The 25,626-nt window shown below is 46.6% G+C and overlaps 1 protein-coding gene across 1 annotated transcript in view; it reads left to right on the forward strand.

Annotated features, from left to right (window-relative positions):
- Positions 1–25,626, forward strand: part of LOC119436163 (Golgi apparatus protein 1) — a 128,865-nt gene that overhangs the window by 88,842 nt on the left and 14,397 nt on the right. The window contains exons 15-19 of the mRNA XM_037702929.2: positions 6,005–6,119; positions 9,157–9,249; positions 10,143–10,295; positions 17,683–17,901; positions 22,967–23,104. Of these exons, the coding sequence (XP_037558857.1) occupies positions 6,005–6,119; positions 9,157–9,249; positions 10,143–10,295; positions 17,683–17,901; positions 22,967–23,104 (718 nt within the window). The remainder of the gene's footprint in view (positions 1–6,004; positions 6,120–9,156; positions 9,250–10,142; positions 10,296–17,682; positions 17,902–22,966; positions 23,105–25,626) is intronic.

The following is a 25,626-nucleotide window of genomic DNA, read 5'->3' on the forward strand; positions in this document are numbered from 1 at the left end:
TCCTCCAACGTATACGCCAGTGTGCACGCAATCGGAACCTACGCTATCTACAAACGGGAGAAATGCGCATGTTGGTAAATTACGGCCTCCGAGATTTAAGTGCTAAAGCTTAGGCGCGCTGCCCGTTTTTGGAGGTTGGGTGGCTACAAACTGCTTGCGAATTTATTGTGCAGTTCGCGTGTTGCCGTTACGCGCTGTGATGTGCTTTTTGACACTTGGGCATGAGTAATGGACGTTCTGTGGATCGGGCGCACCTCGATTTCGCCGTTTTAGCCACTTGGTGAAAGCGGGACCACGGAAAAATTTATCAGTGGCTCGTGAAACCCCGAGCAGGGGCCTGCGGAACGCCAGGGTTCCGCGGAACCCACTTTGAGAACCCATGCTGTAGATCATCAAATGAAACACTTGATTGTACTACATGTTTAAAAAGAATACTAACTTTTATCATAGTCCCTTAATACTTTTTCTGGTCACAAAACTCCGCTGTCACTCTATGGGAGAGTTTGATATGGCGCATGAAGCCGCCGCGCTGCGGCGCCACCGCAGCTGAGAGGCCACCTTTCTCTGTGTTAAACCCAGAGAGACTGCAGATCCGGCCGGCGCGGGCTGAAAGTTTGGATGCGTACTCTATACAGTGTAGACCGCTTATAACGTAAGTCGCCGGAGTCGCGAATATCCGCACTATAAGCGGTACCACACTATAACCAAAGCAACAATTTTCAAGGCCCGCACATAAGCAAAACATGTGCACCGAGCCGCCACGCGTATGCTACAGTCGAGGAATGCAGCTAGAACGTTTGCATTCAATTTACAGTCGAATCTCGTTAATTCGAACCAAATCACGTGGCGGTGCCTCCGACCGGCATTACTCCGGCACCGCCATAGAGTAAAAGCTTAGAAGAGACCCCTCAATGTCGCGCGCGAGCAAAAAGGAAAAAAAACGCGGCGGAAATTTCACCCTCTCTCAAATGGCAAGGTCGCCGATTCTGCGTTGCGCCGGAACATGCGTGTACGTGCCGACGTCTAGCCATGCTACCGTAGCCACGCGTAGAAAATGGTAGTGAAACCTTCTTTCTCCTTATACTTCCTCTACTTTCTAGTCTCATGTTGGGCTTGCGCGGTGCGGCTACGGCGCAGAGGGAAGCAGCGGCCTTGTCCCAGGCCGACCAACGAAACTGCCCACACCGGCAAATGCCTGCTTCCCGATAACGGCAGAAAACGAAACTTCGGAGAGCTGGCGCCGGGCCGGCTGGAGCGCCCTTGGCCGTGCCGTGCCGGCCCCGCCCGCTCCCTAAAGTTTCGTTTACTGCCGTTATCGTGAAGCTAGCGTTGGCCGGCATTGGCAGTTTCATGGCCCTCGCTCGCTATGCGCGCCGTGACAGTTCACGATTCGCACTCAAGATTCTAGTTTCAGCCTCACTGGCTGTTCGTTCGCACCACGCGCCCTTCTCCTCCACTTCGTCTCTCTTTCTTGGGGCGCCCGTTTGAGGGGAGCGTTCACCGTCTCCGCTGACTTCCGTACTCCCTGGCAGCAGCACTGTAACCGGTATTTCGTTTCTCGCAACTGCACTATAAGCGATACGCGTATACATGGAGTGCTATGGGAAAATTAACGGGAGTCTGAAAAGACCGCACTATATCCGGTCCTGCACTATAAGCGGTTACGTTATAAGTGGTCTATACTGTATTTGTGTGTGTGTGTGTGTGTGTGTGTGTGTGTGTGTGTGTGTGTGTGTGTGTGTGTGTGTGTGTGTGTGTGTGTGTGTGTGTGTGTGTAGGCATGTGTGTGCGTGCGTGTGTGTGCATGCATGTGTGTGTGCGTGCGTGCTTGCGTGTGTGTGTGTGCACGCGTGCGCATGCAAGATTCTACATTTGCTTCAAATAAAGCTCGCGATTCAAATACTATTATGCGTCGCAGTTCATCAAGGAGGTATACATGGTACTGAGTGCAACGGACCGTCAATCCTCGTCACTCTGCTCGTGCAAGTTAGAGATTAATAAGCGCAGTGCTGAGTCAGTCGGGCATGTTAGTCCGTTAGTGTATTTATAGGGTATATTGGCAATGACAATCGGGTTTGAAAACTTTGTCGCACATATGGAATAATACGCACGAAAACTAGCAAAGCTTGCGATGCATGAAAATAGCAATACTTTCCTTCAAGCAAGCGTTTCATTCACGGCTACGATCTGCCGATGTACCTGTTCGAAACTAATTCTGACATCCTAGAACATTTTATGGTACGTGTGATTAGAATCCGTCACCATCGTCTGAATGGCTCGAGTGCAATCGGAATTCGGTAACAGCACACGACATTGAAGTCAGGGGCGGTATTCTGTAAGAGTTCAATTAGTGGACTGTCTATTTCGGCTGTTGCTGATTGGCTGCTGCTTCAAGTGCAGGAAGGTGCCAGCCAGTCGCCTTCCTGCACGTGAAGCAGCAGCCAATCAGCGACAGCCAAAATGGACAGTCTACTAATTGGATTCTTACAGAATACCACCCCAGGTTGTTGTTTACTGGCAACGCCACTCCCCTGTCTTATTCTTTGTACAGTGCATAAATGTCGCTTAAAAGTTTTTAATCGAAGCCTGCTGGGCCAACTAACGACAGATTTATCAGTAAGAAGAATTCTATGCACGTCGTCTGCTGACGCACGGGAGCCACCAGCTGACTTTGAGATTCTTTACTTTTTGTACGTGCCTTGATTTCGGTTAGAAAACACTCTCAGATGTTCATGTTTGGATACTGTAACTGCTACGACAAAATAGAATGTAAATAAAATCGAAAAGAAGCTGGGCTTTCTGCCGCAACATGACCAGAGAAGATAAAATACCGCTGCCTCCCGCGGCGGCCGCTCGGCTAGGTGGCCTTTATTTTACTACGGCGCCCCTAGCGGCAGGCGCTGGCTTTATATTAAACTGAGGCGGGAGTTTCGTGACCAGAAAAAGGTATTAAGGGACTATGCTTGTATCAAGAGTGTTTTCCTTTTCCAAGCAGTGAAGGAAAGCTCAGAAATTACATTTTAGGGCATGTGTGCTTTGCTTGAATATGCCAAGCTTGCTGACACTATTTTCATCCAGTCATTGCCTTCCTGTTTTAAGCATATTGTGTGTTCTGTTCACGTTGTGAGTACAGTTCAGGCCACTTCTAACGTCACCACTCATAGTGCATCGCCGGCTATAACGCAGTCTTTTGTGGCTCCCATTTGCCCTCCCATAGAACTCCATGCATATGCATACCGCTTATTGTGCAGCCGCACGAGACGAATTATGGTTATAATAGGACAAGCGAGGCAGTGAGTGTGCCGTGTGTGCAAGTGAAAGCGCGCAGGGGGGGGGGACGCTTCGCTGCAGCACCAAATGCGTATCTTGCAACCGGCGCAAGGGGAACTGGCAACGCAATCTCCCACGCGAAAGTAGCATAGCGGGAAGGCAGCACGGGAGGGAGGGAGGGGGGGGGGGGGGGATTTCTACTCTGCCAACAAATACGTTCGCGCCTGTGCCGGCTGTCGGTGTTGTCGGGCGCACCGTATCTTGAAAGCCATCTCCACACGGCTCTGACCTTTGTATACGCTGTGCTTACGCCGGTCAGTTTCCGTTGAAGCGATAGAGCGATACACCGCACGCACCTTCTCTCGGTGCGGCGGCCGCGTTTCCCCACGCCTGCGTTTTGACAGTGGTTGTCTGCGGTCATCGAGTCTATTCATGTTTGCTTGTGCGCGTTGACACCACGCTTGTTAATTCAGTTAGTAAGCGAATGTGTCAAGTTTATGCAGCCGATAAAACTACTATCCCTACTCTTTATAGCTCTCTACCAATTTGCTATCGCAATTGATGCTTCGCGTTTCGGGAGAAACTTGAGACATTTTTAAAATTATATTACTTTGTCTGCTTCATGCGAAGATCGTGGGTACTTGGACCTTTCGGCGTTTGTAAATTTAAACGCATGCAAAACTCCCATTCGCACGCTTCGATTCGCGGATACGCGCGGCTGCTTGGTCTACATGTTTTGCATACGTGCAGGGCTTGAAAATCGCTATTTTGGTTATAGTGTGGTACCGCTTATAGTGCAGATATTCACGACTCTGGCGACTTACGTTATACACAGTCTACACTGTAGTGCAGTATCGCTTATAGTGTGAATATGTGTCACTCCAGCAGCTCCAGCTTTAAGTGGAGTTTTTCTCTACTTTCAGTAGCAAAATACTAACTTGTTAAAGTCAGCTGTTGGTTGAGAGTTCTACAGTTTTAATCAATGCGTAGCGTTATACACCTTTATTTCATTTTACTTTGGTACTCACCCTGTGCATGGTTACAAGGTGTGAAAGTTTGCATGTTCTTGCTTGATGTTTTGCATTGAGTTCAGAAAGCCAATTTTTGTTTGTCAGCATTTGTGTAGTATCATCATCATCATCAGCCTATATTTATGTCCACTGCAGGACGAAGGCCTCTCCCTGCGATCTCCAATTACCCCTGTGTTGCGCTAGCTGATTCCCACTTGCGCCTGCGAAATTCCTGACTTCATCACTCCACCTAGTTTTAAGGTGTTATAAATATGTCTGGTAAGGGAGTAGCATGCAGCATAGCCATCAAGGGAAGGTACTTATGTAGAGCCCTCAAACATGAACATGTTCTCTCATTATTCTAGTTGATTTTAAGTTAGTACATCTCCAGCTCCTCATTAATGCACCTCTCATTTAGCACAAGTGTCATACGACTTTCAGAAATATGTGAATGTTGCACTTCTTTTTTTCTTGAATGCTAGAGATTATTACTCATATTGAACATAACCTGCACAAAAATCTGTGTTAATTTTTTTGGTACAGGTCCAAGGGCAAACTTTGCCCACTTTTAAACTTAGTATAAGTTCTTGATGAGGTTCCAGGATCGAATCCCGGCTGCGGCGGCCGCATTTCGATGGAGGTGAAATGCAAAAACGGCCGTGTGCTTGCGTTATAGTGCACGTAAAAGAACCCCAGGTGGTCAAAATTAATCCGGAGCCCTCCACTACGGCATGCCTCATAATCAGTATTGGTTTTGGAACGTGAAACCCCAGAAAGAAGTAGTGCAAGTTCTTGGTTTTTGGCATCCATTTAAAGAACGCTAAAGTTGATACACTCATGAAAGGAGCAAGTTATATTTTTGTGCCTTCTTGACACAAAGCTTCCTCTCACTGAAAACAATTAATGGAAACAGTTGCTTTCTGGGTAAATTATATATGTACCCGAATTAAGCTGAACAATACTATAAGCATGAGCTCACTTCATAGTATACAGGGTTTCAAAACATTTCAGTGAACGATTCTTTTGCTATTGTAGATGTTTGCACATTCTGGTACAAGAACATCATTTTGTTTGCAGGAAGCGGTGTTGGATATATTGGCGGTGATTTGTATTTAGCATAGATTCAGTTTGATGTATATTTTGACATTTTTTATAGACCTACTGTAGATAATAGTAGCAAATCCAGCTCTGAATAGTAGTCTTCTATATTTGTTGGAGCCCTAGAAGTGGGTGCATATCATTGCATTTTCATTGCTATAGAGCACTGAGCACTGTGGATTTTGTTGATTTGTAGAGTTGCATGCATGGCATGACATCATTATTGTTGAGGGGAATACACACTTATGTGGCAGCGCTGGCATTTTACAAATATACCTTGTTGTTCACTGCTTACTTAAAATAGCAACATGTGCAGAACTAATCAAGGCGGCTGTGTTGCTTTGAAGATGTTTTTAATGAATGCATTGCTGTGTAATAAACCTCTCCAATAAATATTCTGTACACTAATTATGAAGTTTTAAGCCTCCGACCTCCTTTCTGCATATCTGTGAACATTCATACAAACTGCAAGCTCAGTGTTCTTATTTTTTCTTGTTCTTCTTCTTTAAGTTTATTGGCACCCTTCTAAAGACAAATATTTGCTTGTGTGTCTCTGGAATGCTATGCTATGAATTTTTTTTTTTTATATGGGAAATAATCGGTTGTGACTGCTTCATTCAATGCAGTGCTGATGTTGTGAGCTGTCTTAGCAAGTTGGTGCTGGATGATGTCACAGATGAGAAGACACCACGAGTCTCTTCACGTTGCAGGCAGCAGCTGCGTGCAGAACTTTTCCAAAGGGTTAGTATTTTGTTCTGAAGACTTATGCTTTTGAAGCACTGCAAGCTTCCTGCAGCTTCATTGGAGGGTGCAGATTTTTTGTTGTTCAGTGATTAGCACTGCTTGGTTGGTAAGATTTATGCAAATGGCCCAATTTGTGCAATTGTGGTTAACCTTCTCTCCGCCGGGGGCAAGTTCACCACCATTATACAATTACAGGGTAAACTTAATTGTTATGCAGGAAATCAGTCGACCATGTCCAGGCGAGGAAACGAGTTTCGGAATTAGTAGCATGGGGGTACAAATCATGAAGAGGGCATCAGCAGAAAAATAAAAATTGGTTATTTGGCAAGCAATCTCAAGGCATATGAATGGCAGCTTACTAATAAAAGTATATCACTCTTCCAGTACTGATCTGTGGTGCCAAAGTTTGTAGGTTAACAAAGGAACTTCGAAGGAAGTTAATACCATTCAACAAAGCAATAGAACAGAAAATGATAGTATGAGATAAAAAGACGGTAGTATGAATTTAAAGATTAATCATAAATAGTTTACAGTCAACGTCTGATTTTTTGGACTCCCTAGGGGCCGCAAAAACGTCCGAAATAGCTATGAAAGCCTGCCAGTACACTTATTAGGCGTATCAGAGCTCATACTGTGCTAGGAGGCGGCGGGTGCACGCATGTATAATAAAAGAATACATACCATGTCCCGTGTCAATTGCTCCTTTTCACTCTTGATATGCTTCACCGCAATACTTCACGTATGCTTCACTGTGTAATACTGCTGTCTTGAGGCGAAACTGACTTTTGGAAACCGGCATTATGCAACGCGTCGTGCTTTCCGACTTTCCAAGACATTGGCGAGGACATTGACGCAGATTGCGCCGCTTTGTTTGGGTTGGATGCTAGCGCCATTTCAGCTCTTCTGTGGCGCGCACTTGTGGTGCTCCGTGCATTTATTTTTTATTCCTCCGACGCATACGTCAGTGTGCACGTTATCGGCACCTACCCTATCTACAAGCGGGAGAAAGGCGCATGGTGGTAAATTACAGCCTCCCAAATTCACTTGTGAAAGCTTAGGCGCGCTGCCCGTTTTCGGAGGTTGGATGGCTATAAGCTAGTTGCAGATTTATTGCGCAGTTTGCGCATTGCTGTTACGTACTGTGATGTGCTCTTTGACACTCGGGTATGGGTAATGGAGGTTCTTTGGATCGAGCGCACCTCGTGTTCGCCGTTATAGCCACTTGGCGAGCGCGGAACCAGGGAAAATTTATTAGTGGCTCGCGGAACCGAGAGCAGAGGCTTTCGGAACCCCTGGGTTCTGCAGAACCCACTTTGAGAACCCATGCAGTAGCGGTTGGCAGCTAAGTAAATCACCTCATGCAATATGGCAGCATCATGTGTGTTACCCGCAGTGTTGCCTGTGTGAGATCACTCGAAAGTCTGTTATTATGCTAAGGCAGCTAAGCAAGTAGCTTTAAATGAGCTAGGGGAACTCTGGAAAAAAGCTCAGGAGCAAAGCAGCCACTAGTCCAGTCACCAAGAAGACAGCAGAACTTACAAATGTGAGTGAACGCTCATATACCATTATGTTGCCAGACGCGACCAAGCTGGGAAAAGCTCTGGCGTGGCGGCAGAGACAGAAAGCGCATAACATAGCTTGAATACTACATTGTGTCGGTGCTGCAGCATGTCATTCGCAGCTTCTGCGAGAGAGATAACGTATGAGTGTTGATGTTGCGTGCAGAGAGTCATTGCTGGTGCAAACAGATAAAGGGGCATGGATGAACACATTCTTGGTGGTGTTTGCCCTCTCTATTTTCAAGCAATACTTATAACGTCCATAGTGCTGCAGGAATCTACTGATAGGGAAGGAGTACAGTGCACAGAGGGGCCAATTTTCGATTAAAATTTTCATGATTCAACATTTCTACAAAAGGGAGTAAGAACTGAAAAAAAGTTTTATGCAATAAAGACAATAAAGGCAATTTTTTCCGATATTACTGTTAATTTTTACCATCATTTATTGCATAGGTGTCATTAAGTGTATCAAATATATCAGCATTAGTGTATAATTTTAACAGCGAAGCTGTTTAAGCAAGCCGTAATTTGTGGTGCATATCAAGAAACTACCAAGAAGGAAAATAAAATAAACTTCCTTGCCGAAGCGGGATTCGAACCCGCATACCCCCGGTCCCAAAGCGAGCATCGTAACCACTAGGCTATACAGCCATGCTTGCAGAAAATGCATTTATGCGAACTATATGATTGCGTTAGAGCGTTGTCATCTTTGTCCAGAGCTGGCACGTTCGTACGCTCGTGCTCTGCGAGGTGAAGAGGTTTTGTGCGCTATGAGTGCGAGAGAGAGAGAGAGAGACATATTCACGGAGCGGGTCTCCTGGAACGCGGTGTCAGTGTTGCAAACTGTGCTATGCAACGCACAGTGACGGCCGTAAGTCCGAGACGCGCGAAAAAAAATTATGAAAAGTAATAAGATGAAAACTTCGCGTGGCACTTCCGGAAAATGCTGGGCTATGATCGCCCAGCTTCGCTGTTTCAAGCGTTGCGCGGCCAAGTGCAAGGTTAAGCTTTTTTTTTATTAGTTTTATTGAGGAAAACACTGTTTTATGCATTGAAGCACAAAGTTAACTGGAATGCCTGTGCATTTCGTTGGACACTTTGAAAATGAATATCTCGAAACTGGTTCAGTCCTGAGAATTCGTTCCAAGTGGGTATCGCCTTGCGAACTCAGTGGCTATAATTCAAAGATTGAAAGATGTGCCATAAAATAATTAATTGAAAAGTTAATTAGTGTAATCATGTTAATTATTCAATTAGGCATTTTGATTTCTCATTGAAGTAATGACCGCCTCATCGAGTAGTTTAGATCAAGGATTATAATTGTGCTATCTGCCACAGGCAATTTTTTAAATTTGGTGCTGCTAAAATGAAACACCCAGTATGATGTCATATGAAGTCAACTTATAGCACCTTTAGAGTTCCTGCAGTAAATGCTAATAAAGCATTCTAAGTTTTGTGTTTGATATTCTTTACAGGAAGAAAATATCAAGCTAGATCCAAAACTGGATGCTGCTTGTGTCTCTGACCAACGTAATCTGTGTGGCAATGTTCATCCTGGTGAAGGCGCAGTGAGTTCTAAATCTTGTTTGTAGTATTCAAGGGAGACTTTATTAGCCATTGAACCTTCCTTAACTAGATTTTTCAAACAGCCAAATGATTGACAGGCTCGCTTATTTATCACTATTCATAAATGCTACAAACTTGCACCGTTGAAAAAAAAAATTATGCGGTTTTATGTGCCAAAACCACGATCTGATTATGAGGCATACTGTAGTGGTGGACTCCGAAATAATTTGGACCTCCTGGGGTTCTTTAACGTGCATCTAAATCTAAGTACACGGGTGTTTTCGCATTTTGCCTCATTGTAATGCGGCCGCTGTTGCAGGGATTCAATCCTACAACCTCGTGCTTAGCAGCCTAACGCCATAGCCACTAAGCAGCCACGGCGGGTTTGCACCGTTGAGCTAATGTCTAGGAGTAACTAGTTGTTCAGATGTGGTGCAGGTATTTGTTCAGCTTTAGTTAGTGCTGTAGACATGACATGACACCTTTAGTGGCATTTTACAAAAAGCGGACTGCATGCATTATCAACGTCTTTTTGCAAGAGCTTTGTTCTACCAAATAAAAGTGTAGTGCGAGACTTTATAGTACAAGTGTATATTATATATATTTTTTACACCAAAATCCACATGCCATAGTGGCTTGGGAGCAAGTGGCATTCTGTCAAGTACATTGTATGGATTTGGTTCTTTGCAGCAGTGCCTGTATTATGAATGGGCAGTACATGAATGGCTTGTGTATTGAGATTTCAGTTCACATAAAGTACTCAGGGTGGTAAAAATCAATTCAGTGGGCTGCACTACACTGTCTGTTCTGCCCAAATGTTGCTTTATGTTAAACCCCACCAATCAATCATCATCCCAAAAGTTGTCTTTTTTTTAATTGTTTGCCTCTTTTTCAGATGCTCGAGTGCCTCAAGGAACATAAGAATAAGCTAACTCGAGAATGCCACATTGCAATATTCCAGCGAGAACGTTTAGAAGCAGAAAGTGTGGGTTTGGACTACAGTCTCACATTGGCATGCAAGTCCGCATTGCGCCAATTCTGCCCAGAGGTATGGTACTCGGCCTGACAACTGCTTTGATTTGTACAACAACTGCTTTGATTTGTACATTTTTCATTTCTTGAACCGTAGAATCTATGTAAAGCTTTGCAAACTGTAGTAGTGGACATTTTGCACCGCCTCCTAGAGGTTAAAAGAAAAGTTTTGCTGTGCAGCTGTTTCTCTAAATACTTGAAAGCATGGTGTTTAATTGCATTCATAGCTGTTGCGTGTAGAATGAAAGTGAAGTAGCCCAGAAAGGATGACTACCACGAGCTGGCACACATTTGCATTTATAATTAACAAGCACTGACCACAACCTGCTGTGAACAAAGTTATGTTGGGGAACCAAAATATTAACCCTACTAACTCTTGTGATCAGTGTTTGTCTTCCTTACTTAACCCTGACGCGGCAAAATTCTGTCATGCTTTAGGTTTTATACATCTGCCCTTGGACTTGCTACACCACATTATTTCCTGTGCAAGAATTACATTTACTACAGGCCCAGCAGTTTGAGTCAGCTTAAATTCATAAATATACCTGAAAATTTTAAGTGACTTCCTCTCCCTTTTACTTGATGGAGGTAATCCTTGTAAGTAGTGAAGCTGTAGCTCTTGCAGCTGCAAAATTTGTTTGCTCCTCTAATGTCATTTGGTGTTGTCAGCAGTTGTGATGTACGACCTTTGTTTATAAGGTTTGGAGTCTTGAGTCCATAAAAAATGGCATTCAACATTTAAATAATTTGTGGAGCTCTCTTCGAAGTAGTCTTCCTTGCATTCTATGCAAAGCTTCCAATGCTTCTTGAGGTCTTGGAACCAATTTAGAGAACACTGCTTTTGTCACGGCTGTTAACTCCTTTGTCGTGGCTTCTTGAATGGACTGAAAGTTCTCCGTCTAGCGTCTTCTTAGTGCTCTCTTCGCAAGGTAAAATAAAACAAACAAAAAATACAGGTGGAAAAGTCAGGGGAGTAGGGTGAATGCAGAAGCTGTGCTTCCACAGCTTCTGCATTCACCCTACATTTCAAGCACTATGCTGTGCTTGGTGAGAAACTTTGTGATGCTCAGGACAGTGCATGACCTTGCATTATCATGCAGAAGACTCATTGTCCAGATGCCTATACGGAAGAACCGTTTGCATACATCTTGGGAAAAAAATATGAGAAAAAACATACTAACCGCGAAAACTCAATATCTCACCCAAGAAGCTGCTGACCCAGACCGAATTCAAGGAGCGCAAACGTAAGCTTGCCTAAGCCGTAAATATGACAATGCACGCCTCGTGCCACTTGGGCCTGCAAGCTCTGCATGCATCGGCATCTCGTACTGCAAAAATTTGCACAACACTTCGCATTACAAAGATGTCAACTACAGTTGAGACTGCCAAATGTTTTAGTGACTTAAGATGTACGATCTGAAGTCACGAGACGGTGCAGTCTTGCTAGATTTTACGAATAGCAGCCTATCTTTTTTTGTGCAAATTGATGCAATGAGAAATAAAGTGCTCTCAAAACAATGCATTTTGGGATCGTCAACGGTTGTTTTTGAAGCTCCATATGCTACACCATCAAAGTGAAGCGGATTAGGCCTAATGGCATCCTTGGCACTGAGCTGACAGTGGTGGGCGGTAGTGATCCACTTGCGTGGTCGGCCCGAAAACTATCTGGTAAAGTATGTGTGGTACGCCGTTGCGAGAAGCATGTCGTTAGTGTGCTCATTAATTTTTTTAAAGAAGTGTATTTTCGCACTTTCTGCAAGTGGTTCGAAAAAGTTGCATGCAGTGCCCTGCTCCATGCATCGCCACAGCAAGTATGTTGTATATGCACCATCTAGACAAAATTTGCATAAAATTCTGTCCCTTGTAGCTGATAGTTTGTTATGACTAGGCTTGTTAAAAGTAGAATTTGTTGCAGGGGTAATTTAGGCAGCACGCCAAACAAAATAAAAATGGTTTGTTGTATCCGAAAGTACAGTAGATCCTTGTTATAACAAAGTGAATGGGACGGCGAAAAACTTCGACATAAGTGATGCTTCGATAAAAGCGGATGCCCCATAAAAGCTTTGATAATGGCGTGCCAGCTGTTTGAGAACACCGTGGAAGTAAAGAAAAAGATGCTCATGCACTCCCACCTCAGGGACAGCCATCCTTGTCTTTTCTTCCGCCAAAAAAAAAAAAAATAGGTCAGTTTAGTTTCCTGTAAGTTTCTGCCGGGTGCACGCAACGCCACTTCCAATTTATTCAACCAATGTGCAAGTCTATAGTCACCACCGCTGCATTCAATTCTGTTGCGAAGCAAACCCAAGCACACCTGTGTCTTCGCCGTTGTCAGTATCTGCCAAGGTTCTTGATCTGTTGCCAGCTCTTCATCAGGACGACCTGATGCTGCATCTATAGTCTCAGCGTCCATGACGGGGGCAATAACGGAAACAGCTGCATCAGCAAGCTTCAACAAGCCGAAGTCAATTGCGGACTGGTCCTCCTTGATCATTTCGTGTATACTTCTGTATATGTCGTTAAAATATTTTGGTATTCCTATCATTTATGATCTTTAAAACTAAGTACAGTATAGACCACTTATAACGTAACCGCTTATAATGCAGGACCGGATATAGTACGGTCTTTTCAGACTCCTGTTAATTTTCCCATAGCACTCCATGTACAGTTAAATCTGAATATAACGAAATTGACAAATTCCCGAAAAACTTCGTTATAAAGAGGATTTCGTTATATGCAGGTTCGGCACGAAAATTCGAAAAAGAAATGCTTACCGTATTTACTCGATTCTAACGCGCACCCGTTTTCCGTTTTCGTCGCAGCACTCATCCTTGGAATGTCGCACCAGGTACCGGATGCGTGGACGCGTGTCGTTTCGCACAAGCGCGAGGCATCGGAAACGAAGAGCGAGCGTCACGATGGCGTCGTAGCGTCGTATAGTGTTACAGTAGAACCCCGCTGTTACGTTCCCGGGGGCTGCGTTTACCCGGCTGTTACGTTGTTTTTGGCCAGTCCCGGCACAGCTCCCATAGAACCCAATGCATTGGTAACCCCGCTGTTGCGTCGCAACTGTGGGACCATTCCCGCATGATACGTTGCGAACTGCCACCCCGCGCCAGCCCGAGCGGCCATTTTGACTTTTCATGTTGCTTGGCTTGGTGGCTTGACGATGGCATTAGCCGCCCAAAGTGCCGGGGGCGACAACTATGACGTATTTTCGGTTTCCGCCAGCAAAAGTATGACCCTTGAGATCCGTATTTACTATATAAAGATGGTATCTATGACGCGTTGTGGCCCTAAAATTGGTTTTGGCTCACAGATATTCCGTATAAAGTCCAAGGGCAATAACGCAGTCGCCGCGCACCGTATTCTGTATGTGCGAGTGAAAACGAGACCGCGTCTAAATCTCGCACGCGCAAGAAAAGCAGGGAGGAAGCGCGCCTTCTTCCGTTGCGCTCGAGGCACCGGCGAGGGGCGAGGGATAATGAGGCGGCGTTGTACTGTACTCTGGCATCAACTGCGTACTGCGCGGCGGCGCGCGGTCGCGCGGGCCGTATCTTGAAAGTGTTCTGCGTTGGGGCAGAGTCTAGCAGTGTAGGTGCGTCGGCGGCTCGTAGCTTTGTGCGTGCTGTGTGTTCTCGGCGCTCAGTTTGCGTTGAAGCGATAGACAACAGCATGAAGGTCACTTCGCTCGCTTCTCCAGTGGCGCTTCCACACGCCGCCAGCGTTTGTCAGCGTGCGTCGGCAACATCAACGGGAAAAGGAGAGAGTGCCGGCTTGGCGGGCTAGGCCATCTGCAGCAAGCGGCAGGATCAGGTTTGAATGAAGGGAGGGGGAAAGGTCACGCCCGCGGCGGCAAGATTGCCGGGTCGAGGGATGCAGGCCCGCCTCGCACACGCACGCACGCGCACGTGCGCTCGCTTCGCATTCCGTCACGGCGGAGAAGGTGCTTCCGGTTGCTGCTCGCACAAAAATTACAAAAGTTGGGGCGTAATCTCTAGGTTGTCGAAGGGGAAAATTCGTTATATCGAGGGGGTATCCCGCTGCCACTTCGTTACGTAGAGGTCTCAAATACATGTGCTTCTATGGAGTAACGGCGGGGAATAGAAAAACTTAGTTATATCCAGGAATTCTTTAAATGGAGGTTCGTTATAAGCAGGTTTAATGGTATACACGTATTGCTTATAGTGCAGTTGCGGGAGACGAAGTACCGGTTACAGTGTGGCTGGCTGGAAGTTCGGCACTCAACTGAGACGGCGAACGCTCCCCTCGAGCCGCAAATGTACTCCAACGTAATGTGAGTGCGCACGTCGAGCTCCGTGACGTCATGGTGGTGAACAACCGGCGCGTCTCGCGCCGTCGGGCGTGTTCCAACGTTGCTGGCGCATGAATAGCTCCGTTCATATTTTTCGCCCGGCGCACCAAGCCACGCCGGCCACGCATCCCAGCATTCCTCGCAAGGAGCGGGCAGAATGATGCAATGGCGGGAGTGCGCGAAAGCACGTTCGTCGCTGTGGCTCTCTGCGCATTAACAAGCATGGTGTCACGCACGCACAAGCAAACATGAACACATCTCACTCGATGACTGTGGAAACTTGCTGTCAGAACCCTATGGTGACGAAGCGCGGCAGCAGCAGTGAACGAATTGACCTTTGTGCTTCCGCTCGCATCATAGTGAACTAAGCCGCAAAAACACAGTGCACGGTGGACTGTGTCCCCGTCGCAGATGGCTTTCAAGATACAGTGGCCCCTGTGGCCAGGCGTGAGCGCTTAGAGTAAACACCCCCCCCCGAGCCTTGCCCGCGACGGAAGACAGTGCGCTTCCTTCCCGCTTTCTTCCCTTGTGTGTGCGAGATTGAGATGTGATCACCGGCTCACCCTCGCATGCTTTCACTCGCACATACAGCATACGGCGCGCTGCGACGATTTTATTGCCCTTCGACTTTATACGGAACCTCGCGGCAACAGCTACGGCAGCTAGAAATGCACCTGGAGTGTCCATATAATTGCTATTGCAATAAAACCGTTTCTTTGGTTATAGTGCGGTACCGCTTATAGTGCGGATATTTGTGACTCCGGTGACTTACGTTATAAGCGGTCTACACTGTACATTTAATGTTCAGTTTTAAGCAGAGATGAGACAGCTGGGCCAGTTGCACCAAAGTGCTGCATTTGCAATTTGCCTGCCCATGAGTAATGGGTATTAGGGCAAACAGCTGCGAGAATTAGCCGAGTATCCTCTGCCTTCCAATTGGCACAACTGTGCTGTTCGGTGGCTTCTCCTATGGCATCCAAACATCTTGGGACAGTGGATAGGCATCAATTAAGCCTGCAAGAATAGCCTACTTGCAGACAGGTGCATTTATAAAGCATAATGCACCTTGCTAGCACTAGCCAGAACACTGTCATTAATCTAGAAAACTTGTGTTAGAAAGCTTTGTGATTGTCTCCTTTGTGGTATCTTTAGTTTTGATGAAAAGTAAACAGTGCAGTTTTCGGACATCATGGCACATGTCAGCTGCCATATTGTTTCTTGAAACCTTAGAGAAATATCGAACCAAGATGGGGTTTTAAAACTCGCCGAAAAGCTAACAGCTCACCAATGCAACATTTGTTGTTCGAGAGCCATGTTACCATGGTTCAGGCCTCATTTACTGAATCTGTGTATCTGTCTATAAAAATGGACAAGTCTTCATATTCCTAACACGTAAGTACACAATATACATAAAGCCTCAACATTATAGAGCATTTTCACGGTCGTTAATTGGCGCAAGGTCTCCTGGAAATATTCGGGGACAACTTGGAGCATCTGGATTGAAGTGATCAGTTGAAACATGTGGATCGAGGCATGCCAAGTCTCAGTTCTGGTGCTTGAAGTGACTTGCACATTGACAACCAATTGGCGTTCGTGAAGCAACTTTCTGAAGTGACAGTGCTCGCTCTCAGTACAAGGCTGCTTGCCAATCCTTGTACTTCCCGTTTGCTGTCTTAGATGCCTGCTGGGTGGCCAAGGTATTTCAGTGGCGATTTAGCGGCAAATGTGAGAGAAATACGTTAGCATTACGCCGCACCTCTTGAGCTCCTGGATCCATGATTTAAACTGCGTTCATCACGCTGCATAGTATTGTTCAAGTGCTCACTCGACACACATCCTGCCTCTTCGAGGAGTGAAGTGCAACTGACAGTGGTCCAGAGCAGATCACCGTCAGTTGCACTCTATATATATATATATATAGTCAAATCATAAGGCAACAAACAGTGACACGGATGACAGCATAGGGGAAATTATCTGTAGTTCTTATTTAAGTAAAGAAATTATAAATAAATGAAAATGAAAGTGGATGAAAAAAACAACTGGCCGCAGGTGGGGTACGAATCCACATCTTCGCATTATGCGTGTGATGCTCTTACGAATTGAGCTACCGTGGCGTCGTTTTCCCTTCAACTTTCTTGGATAATTATGTTTGTCTATTAGAACTAACCCTGGGAGTGTATGGTCATGGTAGGGGATGTAAAACATCCTATCTAGCGCAGGTGTCACATAGTACGCAAACTTTTCGGGTGAAGGCAACTGGTCAATAAACCCACACATGCTACCTGAAGGCATTAAAGGCGCTGGATTCGAGACCTCGTTATGTAATGAACGAGAAGAAAGGAAACCGAGGGGCCTGATCTTTATTAGTCAAATCATAGAAAGCCAAAAAACAATGACACGAAGGACAGTATGGAGGAAATTAACTGCAGTTCTTAGTAAATAAATGATAAATATAAATGAAAATGAAAGTGGATGAAAAAAACAACTGCCTACAGGTGGGATATGAAACCACGTCTTCGCATTACACATGCAATACTTGCAATACTCTTACCAATTGAGCTACTGCGGCACCATTTTCCCATCTACTTTCTTGGGTATTTATGTTTGTCTACTAGAACTAACCCTGGGAGTGTTAGCCAGTGCCACCACTCATGGCCATCACTTCAATTAAGAGCTACAGTTAATCCCCTAGGCTGTCCTTTGTGTCATTGTTTGTTAGCGTCTTATGATTTGACTAATAAAAATTGGGCCCCTCGGTTTCCTTTCTTCTTGATCACACATGCACACATGTGCGCGTGTATGTGTGAGAGCTTAGAAGAGTATGCACACTCTTCTAAGCTCTCCGCGCCTCTACTTCTTCCACGTGACTGACCAGCTTCCCACACTTCACACACACACACACACACACACACACACTCTTTCACACTCCTGATGCTAACGCATTGAAGTGCTTAGTACTAGTCGACATCTGTGAGAGAAGCCTCTACATGTTTTCTCTGCCTCTGTAGAACAGCTTCTCTTGTGCACTATGTTCTCACTACCTGTCATTGCAAGTGTTAAAAGAAATAAAGCAGCTATGCTATTTTTTTAGGTCGAACCCACCCGTGCTCTTCACTGCCTGGCAGACCATCGGAAAGAACCAACAATGGATGTTCGGTGCCGCACTATGGTGCAGCGCCGCCTGGTGGAACAAAACACAGACTACAGGCTCAATTCCCAGTTACAGCATGCCTGTCGCATGGACATTGCCAAGTTCTGCTCAGCCCTTGTGCTTGACAAAGCAGCAGAAAGCACAGAGCTCCAGGGAAAGGTTGGTTTTTATTTGTTTGTATGTTTGTTTGTTGGATTATTTATTAAGGCGAAGGGAGGTGCCATACACCATTTCAGCTGCAGTGCACCCGAGGTCGTCTTTAATCGCCGAGCGAATTCCAAGCGTCATGAGGGGAAGCTCATCAAGCCATGAAGTTTGGGCGTCGCGAGCGATGAGTGCAGCCTTCAACTGTCGGTGCAGTTGTTCAGCCGTTACATTTGCAGAGGGGTGGTATGCCGTTGTGTGGACGTGTTGTACACCGAGGATACATGTCGGTGTTCTGAATATTTCGGACTCAAACTGATGGCCACGGTCCGTAGTAACAGTGCTGGGGCAGCCGAAGTGAGAGATCCATCCGACAATGAAATATGAGGCTACGGTGGATGCCGTGATGTCGTGAAGCGGGAGCGCCTCGGGCCACTGTGTATAGCGATCTACAGAAGTGAGTATGTAGCGCTTTATGCGCGATGACGGGAGTGGACCGACGATGTCAATGTGCACATGGTCAAAACGACAGTCTGGCGAGCAGAAGATTTGAAGGGGAGATTTGGTGTAATGCGTCGTCTTCGCACGTTGGCACTGTAAGCACTCACGAGCCCAGCGGCGGATGTCTTTGTTGACGCCGGGCCACACAAAACGAGAGGTGATGAGGTGTTCAGTGGCACGGATGTCAGGGTAGCTTGTTTCGTGCAGCTTAGTGAAGATCTGACGTCGATATGTGGATGGCACAAAAGGGCGCGTGCGGCCAGAAGACGCATCACACAAAATTGTACCAGAGGAGAAGGGCAGCGGCACATCAGACAGCGAGAAAGAACTAGAGCAAGTCGCGAAGTTCACTACGCTGTGCCTCTTCAATTGCCTCGAAGTCCACAGGATCAGATGTTATGACACTTACGCAGGGAAAGGGCGTCGGCAGCAGCGTTGATGGGCCTTCGATGTATCTTAGTTCTACAGTGAACTCAAATGAAACTTAGATGCCGAATTTGCCGGAATGTATAAGCACTGTGGTTTCCACGGAAAACGAATGTCAGTGACTTATGGTCGGTCAGCACGTGGAATACTCTACCTTCCAGTTGGTGGCGATAGTGCCTAATTCCGAGGTAGACGGCGAGAAGTTCACGGTCGAACGTGCTGTAGCGAGTTTTGGCAGGCTTTAGTTTCTGGGAGAATAGGCTAGCGGGCACCACAAGGCTTGCTGGAACTGCTGAAAGATGGCACCAACGGCGTTGGAGGAAGCATTGGGTAAGGGATGCACGAGCATTGTTGCATTGGCCAGAGCATTCTTGGATTCCTCAAATGCTGCGTCATCTGCACCTGTCCACTCGAGAGGGGCTCATGGTGCTTGAGTTGACTTGAGCATATCGATTAGTTGTAGAAAAATACGAGCCACCGCAATACGAGCCACATTAGGTATAAAGCGACGGTGAAAGTTTAGCAGTCCTAGGAACTCGCGCAGCTTTCGACGTGAAGCTGGACGAGGAAAATCGTGCAGTGCTTGAACTATGCCGTCCAGGGGCTGGACTCCTTCAGGTGTGACGAGGTGGCCAAGAAATGCGATACTGTTGACGCCGAAAACGCACTTTGCTGTGTTAATGGTCAAGCCGTGTTCCTGGTGCGTGTAAAAAGCAATCGCAGATGATTGGCATGGTGTTCAGGTGAAGAGCTAGCCAGAAGTAAGTCATCGAGGTAGGCGACGACAAAGTGTAGGCCGTGGGTCACCTCATTGATGAATCTTAGGAACGTTTGGGCGGCGTTCCTCAACCTGAAAGGCATGCGGACGTACTCAAAGAGGCCAAAAGGTGTTGCAATGGCAGTCTTTGGTATGTCCGATGGCTTAACAGGAATGTGGTGATAAGCTTTGACCAAGTCAATCTTGCTGAATGTGGTCGTACCAGCTAGTGTGATGGCGAAGTTGTGACTATGGGGAAGCGGATACTGATCAGGGAGAGTGCGCGCGTTCAGTGCACAATAGTCACCACAGGGGCACCGATCACCTGAGTCATGCTTTGGAACCATGTGCAGGGCAGATGACCAGCTGCTTGATGATAGGTGAATGATGCCTAGTTGCAGCATATGTTAAAATTCCCTGATTGCCATGGCAAGGCGGTCACCCGTGAGGCGTCGTGGTTTGCTGAACACGGGAGGTCCGGTTGTGACAATGTTGTGTGTGACTGTGTGTCACACCGGTAGTTCTAAGTTGTTGGGCTTTGTAAGTTGAGGAAAATCGGACAGAATTGAGCCAAACGAGCGTGCTTGTAAGTTCGGAGCCGTTTGCACAGGGGTCGACACAGGCGCGAGGATTGCCTGCACGGGCAAACTGGTCGTACAGTCCACAAGGCGACGTGAGCGTATGTCCACGTTCAGGCCGGAGTTGTTAAGAAAGTCCGCTCCAAGTATAATGAAGCGCACATCCGCGATGATGAAATTCCATCGAAATGTGCAGCGCAGTTCCAAGTCGATGGTGAACGAACGCTGTCAAAATGTGGCGATTGTGGAACTATTTACAGCTGAATTTTCAGCACATTGTCGGTCGAGACGTGAGGCGGGAATAACGCTCACCTCAGTGCCAGTGTCAACCAGAAAACGACGTCCCGTTATTCTGTCTGATACGTATAGCAGGCGGCTGCGTGTCGCTGTGGGGTCAAGCACGTCACTCGCCACCATTAGTGACTCGCGTTCCGTGTTTTCCTGCCAGCGACATTGCTCCCGACACTTCTTTACGCTGGCGCCGAAACGGGCATGATACCAGCAGTAGCCGTCACAGTTGCTTCTAGTGTGGGAAGGAGAACGCGAACGTGTGTTGCCGTGAGAGCGACTATGGGCCGAAGTCCGCATCGCAGCGATGGAGGCAGCAAGCGGCTCTATTTTTTCTTTGAGGCTTTCGAGGCGAGAGTGCCGCGCTTGGGTATCCGGTGTCACTGCGGTCGCTGCCGCAACCGTAGGGCCAGCACGGGAGCATTCCGCAACGCGATCCGCGAGCTCGGCTAGCTTCTCCAACGGCATGCCGCCTGCAGCAGCCAGGACAGGAAGCTAGCTGAGCATGAGCCGAGCAGCCCACTAGCCTTCTTCTCCCAGAGACTTCATGTCATAGACACTGTCTATCGGGAAACAATTCTAGATATTTCCTTCTGAGAGTGTCGCTAAACAATTGCAGTGTGGCATGTCCACAGCCACCAAAGTTTAGTTTGTTTAAATCACCGTTGCATTGGTGGAGCTAGACAGTCAGATCAAGCGACCAGGCCATGTGACAATTTTTGTTGTTTTGCTAGTTGGTTCATACCGCAGCCATCATGGCTCCATTTCTGAGACCGAGGCTCTAGAAATGCCTGGCAGAAAGTGACGTTCAGCTATTTGGCTTTAACACGACGAGTATCTTTGGCTGAAGTCGGGCACTACTAACCACCATGCCAGAAGGTGATTGACATCATTACAGTGGGAAAGTCAACCTAAAAGCAAATTGAAGAGCTTGAAGCGTGCCCAGCTCGGCAGCTGTTTATCTACAAGAAATTGCAGCTAAGAGATTTCACTATTTATGACTGAATGAGTGGGATCAAGGTTTATTTCCCCCTCCTAGAATTTCAGCCTTCGCCATCCTTGACATCCTTGAATTGTCCTTGAATTTTCAGGCAAATGTTCTGTGCAAACCCTGAATGGAATACCATCAAGCCTTGTTACAGGAAAGCAGTATTGGTAGTAAACATGCATTTTTCATATCCAATATCCATGCTCTGAAGCATGGGGAGCAACTGCAGTCTCCAGCATTGATGAAACAGAGTCGTATTAACCCTTTCAGACGCTGTTTACACAATTGTGTACACCAAGATAGTGCATCACCAGTAAAAGCACTGATGAAAGTAATGATATTTAAAGTGTGTCGCCTATATCTTGAAACACTTGTGATTGGAATTGTGCTGCAATTTTGGATAATATGTGCCAAATGTTTTAATAAAATGAGTGGGAAGGTAGACGGTTGTGTGTTATTGCTCAGTGTGAGTGTGTCGTTACAAGTAGCGGGATCACCTCTTTCATTGTTTTTCACAATGTCATGCACCAGGCATAATTTTCAAGCGGCTGGGTAAGTGTTTTTCAAGGTTTTCAATACACGAAATAGTTGATGTCATATTTGATGTTCCTGTAGCGAGTTTTCGCGTGGAGTCCACATTCTGTAAAGTTGACAAAACTCACTAAAGAATTGAAAATTCTTAATCTTTTCTGCATTTCAAGTTTTCAATCAACAGGATAAAGTGGTGTCTGAAAGGCTCTATTATTCTGACTTCTTCACAACTTTACCAAGTACCTAAGAGATCCACAAGTGTGACTGAAACTTTGAATGCCATTTTTTGCTTTTTCCCTGGTCCTGATTTGTGTACACCATGTCACAGCTTTCACCATCATGAGCTTTCTGCAGGTTTTATTTTCATCTCTACCCTCTCCTTTATCAAAGCTTATCACTGTGCAATGCAGCTAGACTTTCATAATGTTGGTCCATTAAGTCTAAGGACCTGTTTGGAAATAATTTTTGCATGTTGTTGGCAATGGCTGACCTCTGAGGTGTTGCACAGCGTGTTAATATTGGATGCCATATGCATTATAGTATTGACAGCGTGTGTTTTGTTTCGTGGGCAGCTTGAGTGCGCAAGATGCCCACTTTTTTTTTTTTTTTTGTCAGCTAATTCACATTCTTGGAAGAGTGCATGTATAACTTGCAAAGACAAAGCACAAACATAATATTTCGTTGCTCTAACTTGCACATTAAGGATCCTGTGTGTGTGTGTGTGTGTTTTTTTTTTTTTTTTTTTGCTTCAGCAGCAAAATGCCCACTAAAATAAAGTATACGAAATTTTGCATTTATTTTGCTCTCTATATGATAATGCACCATATCAATGTTTGCGATGAGTTCTGAGTGTTTGAAAACCTCTGCAGATTTATTTTACCTTTGCAGTTATAGCATGTACAACAATGTCTGCTTTGCGAGTCTGCTGTTCCATTTAGCATATCTAGTGATTATGTATGATGTACACCAGACCTATATAACAAGAGTGTGTATTTTATCCTGGTTTTGTAGGTCATTCAGTGCCTCAAGGCACAATTTGTTCGGCATCAGCTGACAAAAACGTGCGAGCCTGTGGTGATGGGCATAGTGCGTGATGCAGCACTTGACTATCAGCTAGATCCTGTCTTGGCAAGAGCCTGTTCTTCTGAGGTCTGTATGCCCTTTGTGCTTCTGGCATAGCAGCATCTTGTTAGCACATGCTTGCATTAGTGATCGGGGATATCGAGATAATTAGAAAATGTAATTGAAGGATTAGAAGTTCAGTGTAACAGATGGGCCCAGAAAGCAGTTGCCAACAAATTTTTAAGATGCCTGATGTCTGACACAGGCTCTATTATTGTGACTTCTTCACAACTTTACCAAGTACCTAAGAGATCCATAAATCCCTGCAGGGGCGTGTGCGTCACCAGGCGTTTGGTGTGTGGCGACACCACGGACCCGAGCACACGAGGGTTGAACCCTCCCGCGCTTAACCGTGTGTGGCTTAGCCGTGTCCGGGGAAATGAGGATCCTGGGGGTTGAGCCAATGCTGAGTGCTTGGACCTTTATGGCCCCTCGGCAGAGGCAACACACCCCTTTGGTCTCGGCTTCACGTAGACGGCACCCCCGGGTTGACCCACCCGGGGGAAATCGGTAGTTGCCTTTTCCTGTCTCTCTCTCCCTCCAACCTTCGTCTTTCTCTCTCACTTTCCATCTCTCCTGTCTTCTCTTCCGCTTCGTTTTACTTCCAATTTCCCAGGCAGCAAGGGTTGACCTTGTGTGGGTAGCCAACCTTGGGTATACCATATTTGGTTATAGTAGCTACGTACAGCTGGTGTCTGCATTTCCTTCGGGTCTCGTAGCGTCCCCATGTTGGGCTCGATGGTGGGCGGCAGGCCTAGCTGCCAAAATCAAATAAGTTCTCTATGGCTAAGACGTCATTCCCCCCCACTTCATGATCGTCCTCTTTCCAAAAGAGGACGCACCAAAGAAACCTTTCAACTGTTCAGCCAGCGCAAAGAAACATTCCCCCGCTTCCACGTGATACATAGTCAAGATCCTGAAAAGACAGTAAGAACTATTTCACCTTTCACTGTGGCCAAATGTCTCACCAACACACTAGGTGCTGGCTACAAAGTGATGAAAATGAGCAGTGGCGACCTTCTTCTGGAGGTTCGCAACACTCAACAACATGGCAAACTCTCGAATCTTGTAGTATTCCGTAATGTGCCAATCACTGTTAGCCCGCATCGATCACTGAACACAAGTAAAGGAGTTATCTCTGATGAAGATCTCTTAAGCCTAAGCGAGGAAGAGCTCCTGGAGGGCTGGAAAGAACATAACGTGATTCAAGTGCAAAGGATAAAGATCAAGCGGGACAACCAGGATATTCCAACTAAACATTTAAACCTCACATTTGCGTCGAGTGAGCTACCGGAAACCCTAGAAACAGGATACACAAGAATTCGAGTCAGACCTTACATCCCAAATCCCCAAAGATGTTTAAAATGTCAACAATATGGCCATGGTTCGCAAATCTGCCAAATTTGTGAGGAGTATTTGCGACCGTCCGTCATGGACACGAACCAGGCTTCAGGCAGCGCATACACCTTGAAGCAGCAAAAGAGAGAAGTTGCTTTCGGCGACCGCGTCCCCGTCTCAGAGGCTCTCGCACGTGGCTTCAACTGGAACAGTCGCTCATGGCGGCAATGTCACGCTGTCGTCAGCAACACACAGCGCAGGTTTACGGCAGCTATCGATGTCTTGCTCTGTGGCACGTAGTGTCGAGAAGGTCACGCTGCGCTCACGAAGATTTATCATTGTGCCGTACACGCGAAGAAAGTCCATACCGAGGATGAGTTGACGCGAGCACTCTTGGAGGATGAGGCAGGTGACTACCAACGTCGACGCACGAATTTTAACTCTTGCAGTACAGCGGCCCAGCGGAATAACAACGTGACCTCCAGCTGTGCGAATGCGTGTTCCATTCCAAGGGGTCATAACTTTCTTAAGAAGCGTTGCCAATTTCCCTCTAATAATTGAATAATCTGCACCTGTATCCACCAATACGCTGACCTGTAGACCGTCTATCAGCACAGGTATGTCAAGCGAGACTCGGTCACCAAGTTCAGATGGGGTAACCGGCGATTCTTTGCCACTGCACTCATACGGGGATGTGACCGATGTGTTGTCTTCCTCAAGCGTAGAACTTGCCGTTTTCAGTGAATCTGCGACATTCCGTACAAGCGTCGATGAGAGGTCTTCCGCACTTTGAGTTCCAGCGACCTCGCCCCTGAAGGACGCTGCCTTCAGTTTTCTCGACAGGGGCTTGGCGAGCGGCCCTGTGCCGTCGCCCCGAAACGTGGACGAATGGGTGAGGGTCGCCTCGGAGATGGTGACCGCAATTGTCGTCGTGTGAAAGGTACCCGTTGCTGGGCCAGATACTCATCAATTTCCCTTAGTCTCTGGCCAACCTGAGGACGAGGCGAGTTGATGGAGAAACCACGCAGCCCAAGTTGTCGATACGGACACTCACGGTAGACGTGACCGGCCTCACCGCAATGGTAGCAGAGGGGTCATCTGTCTGACGTACGCCAGAGATCAGACTTCCGCGGGGGTGCACAGCGACCGTCGACGTCCAAGCCAGCGTGCACAGCTTGAATTGCGCCTGGCGGCGTCGTCTGAATTGAGAC

Source organism: Dermacentor silvarum, chromosome 1 (assembly GCF_013339745.2).
Source record: "Dermacentor silvarum isolate Dsil-2018 chromosome 1, BIME_Dsil_1.4, whole genome shotgun sequence".
Taxonomy (NCBI): domain Eukaryota; kingdom Metazoa; phylum Arthropoda; class Arachnida; order Ixodida; family Ixodidae; genus Dermacentor; species Dermacentor silvarum.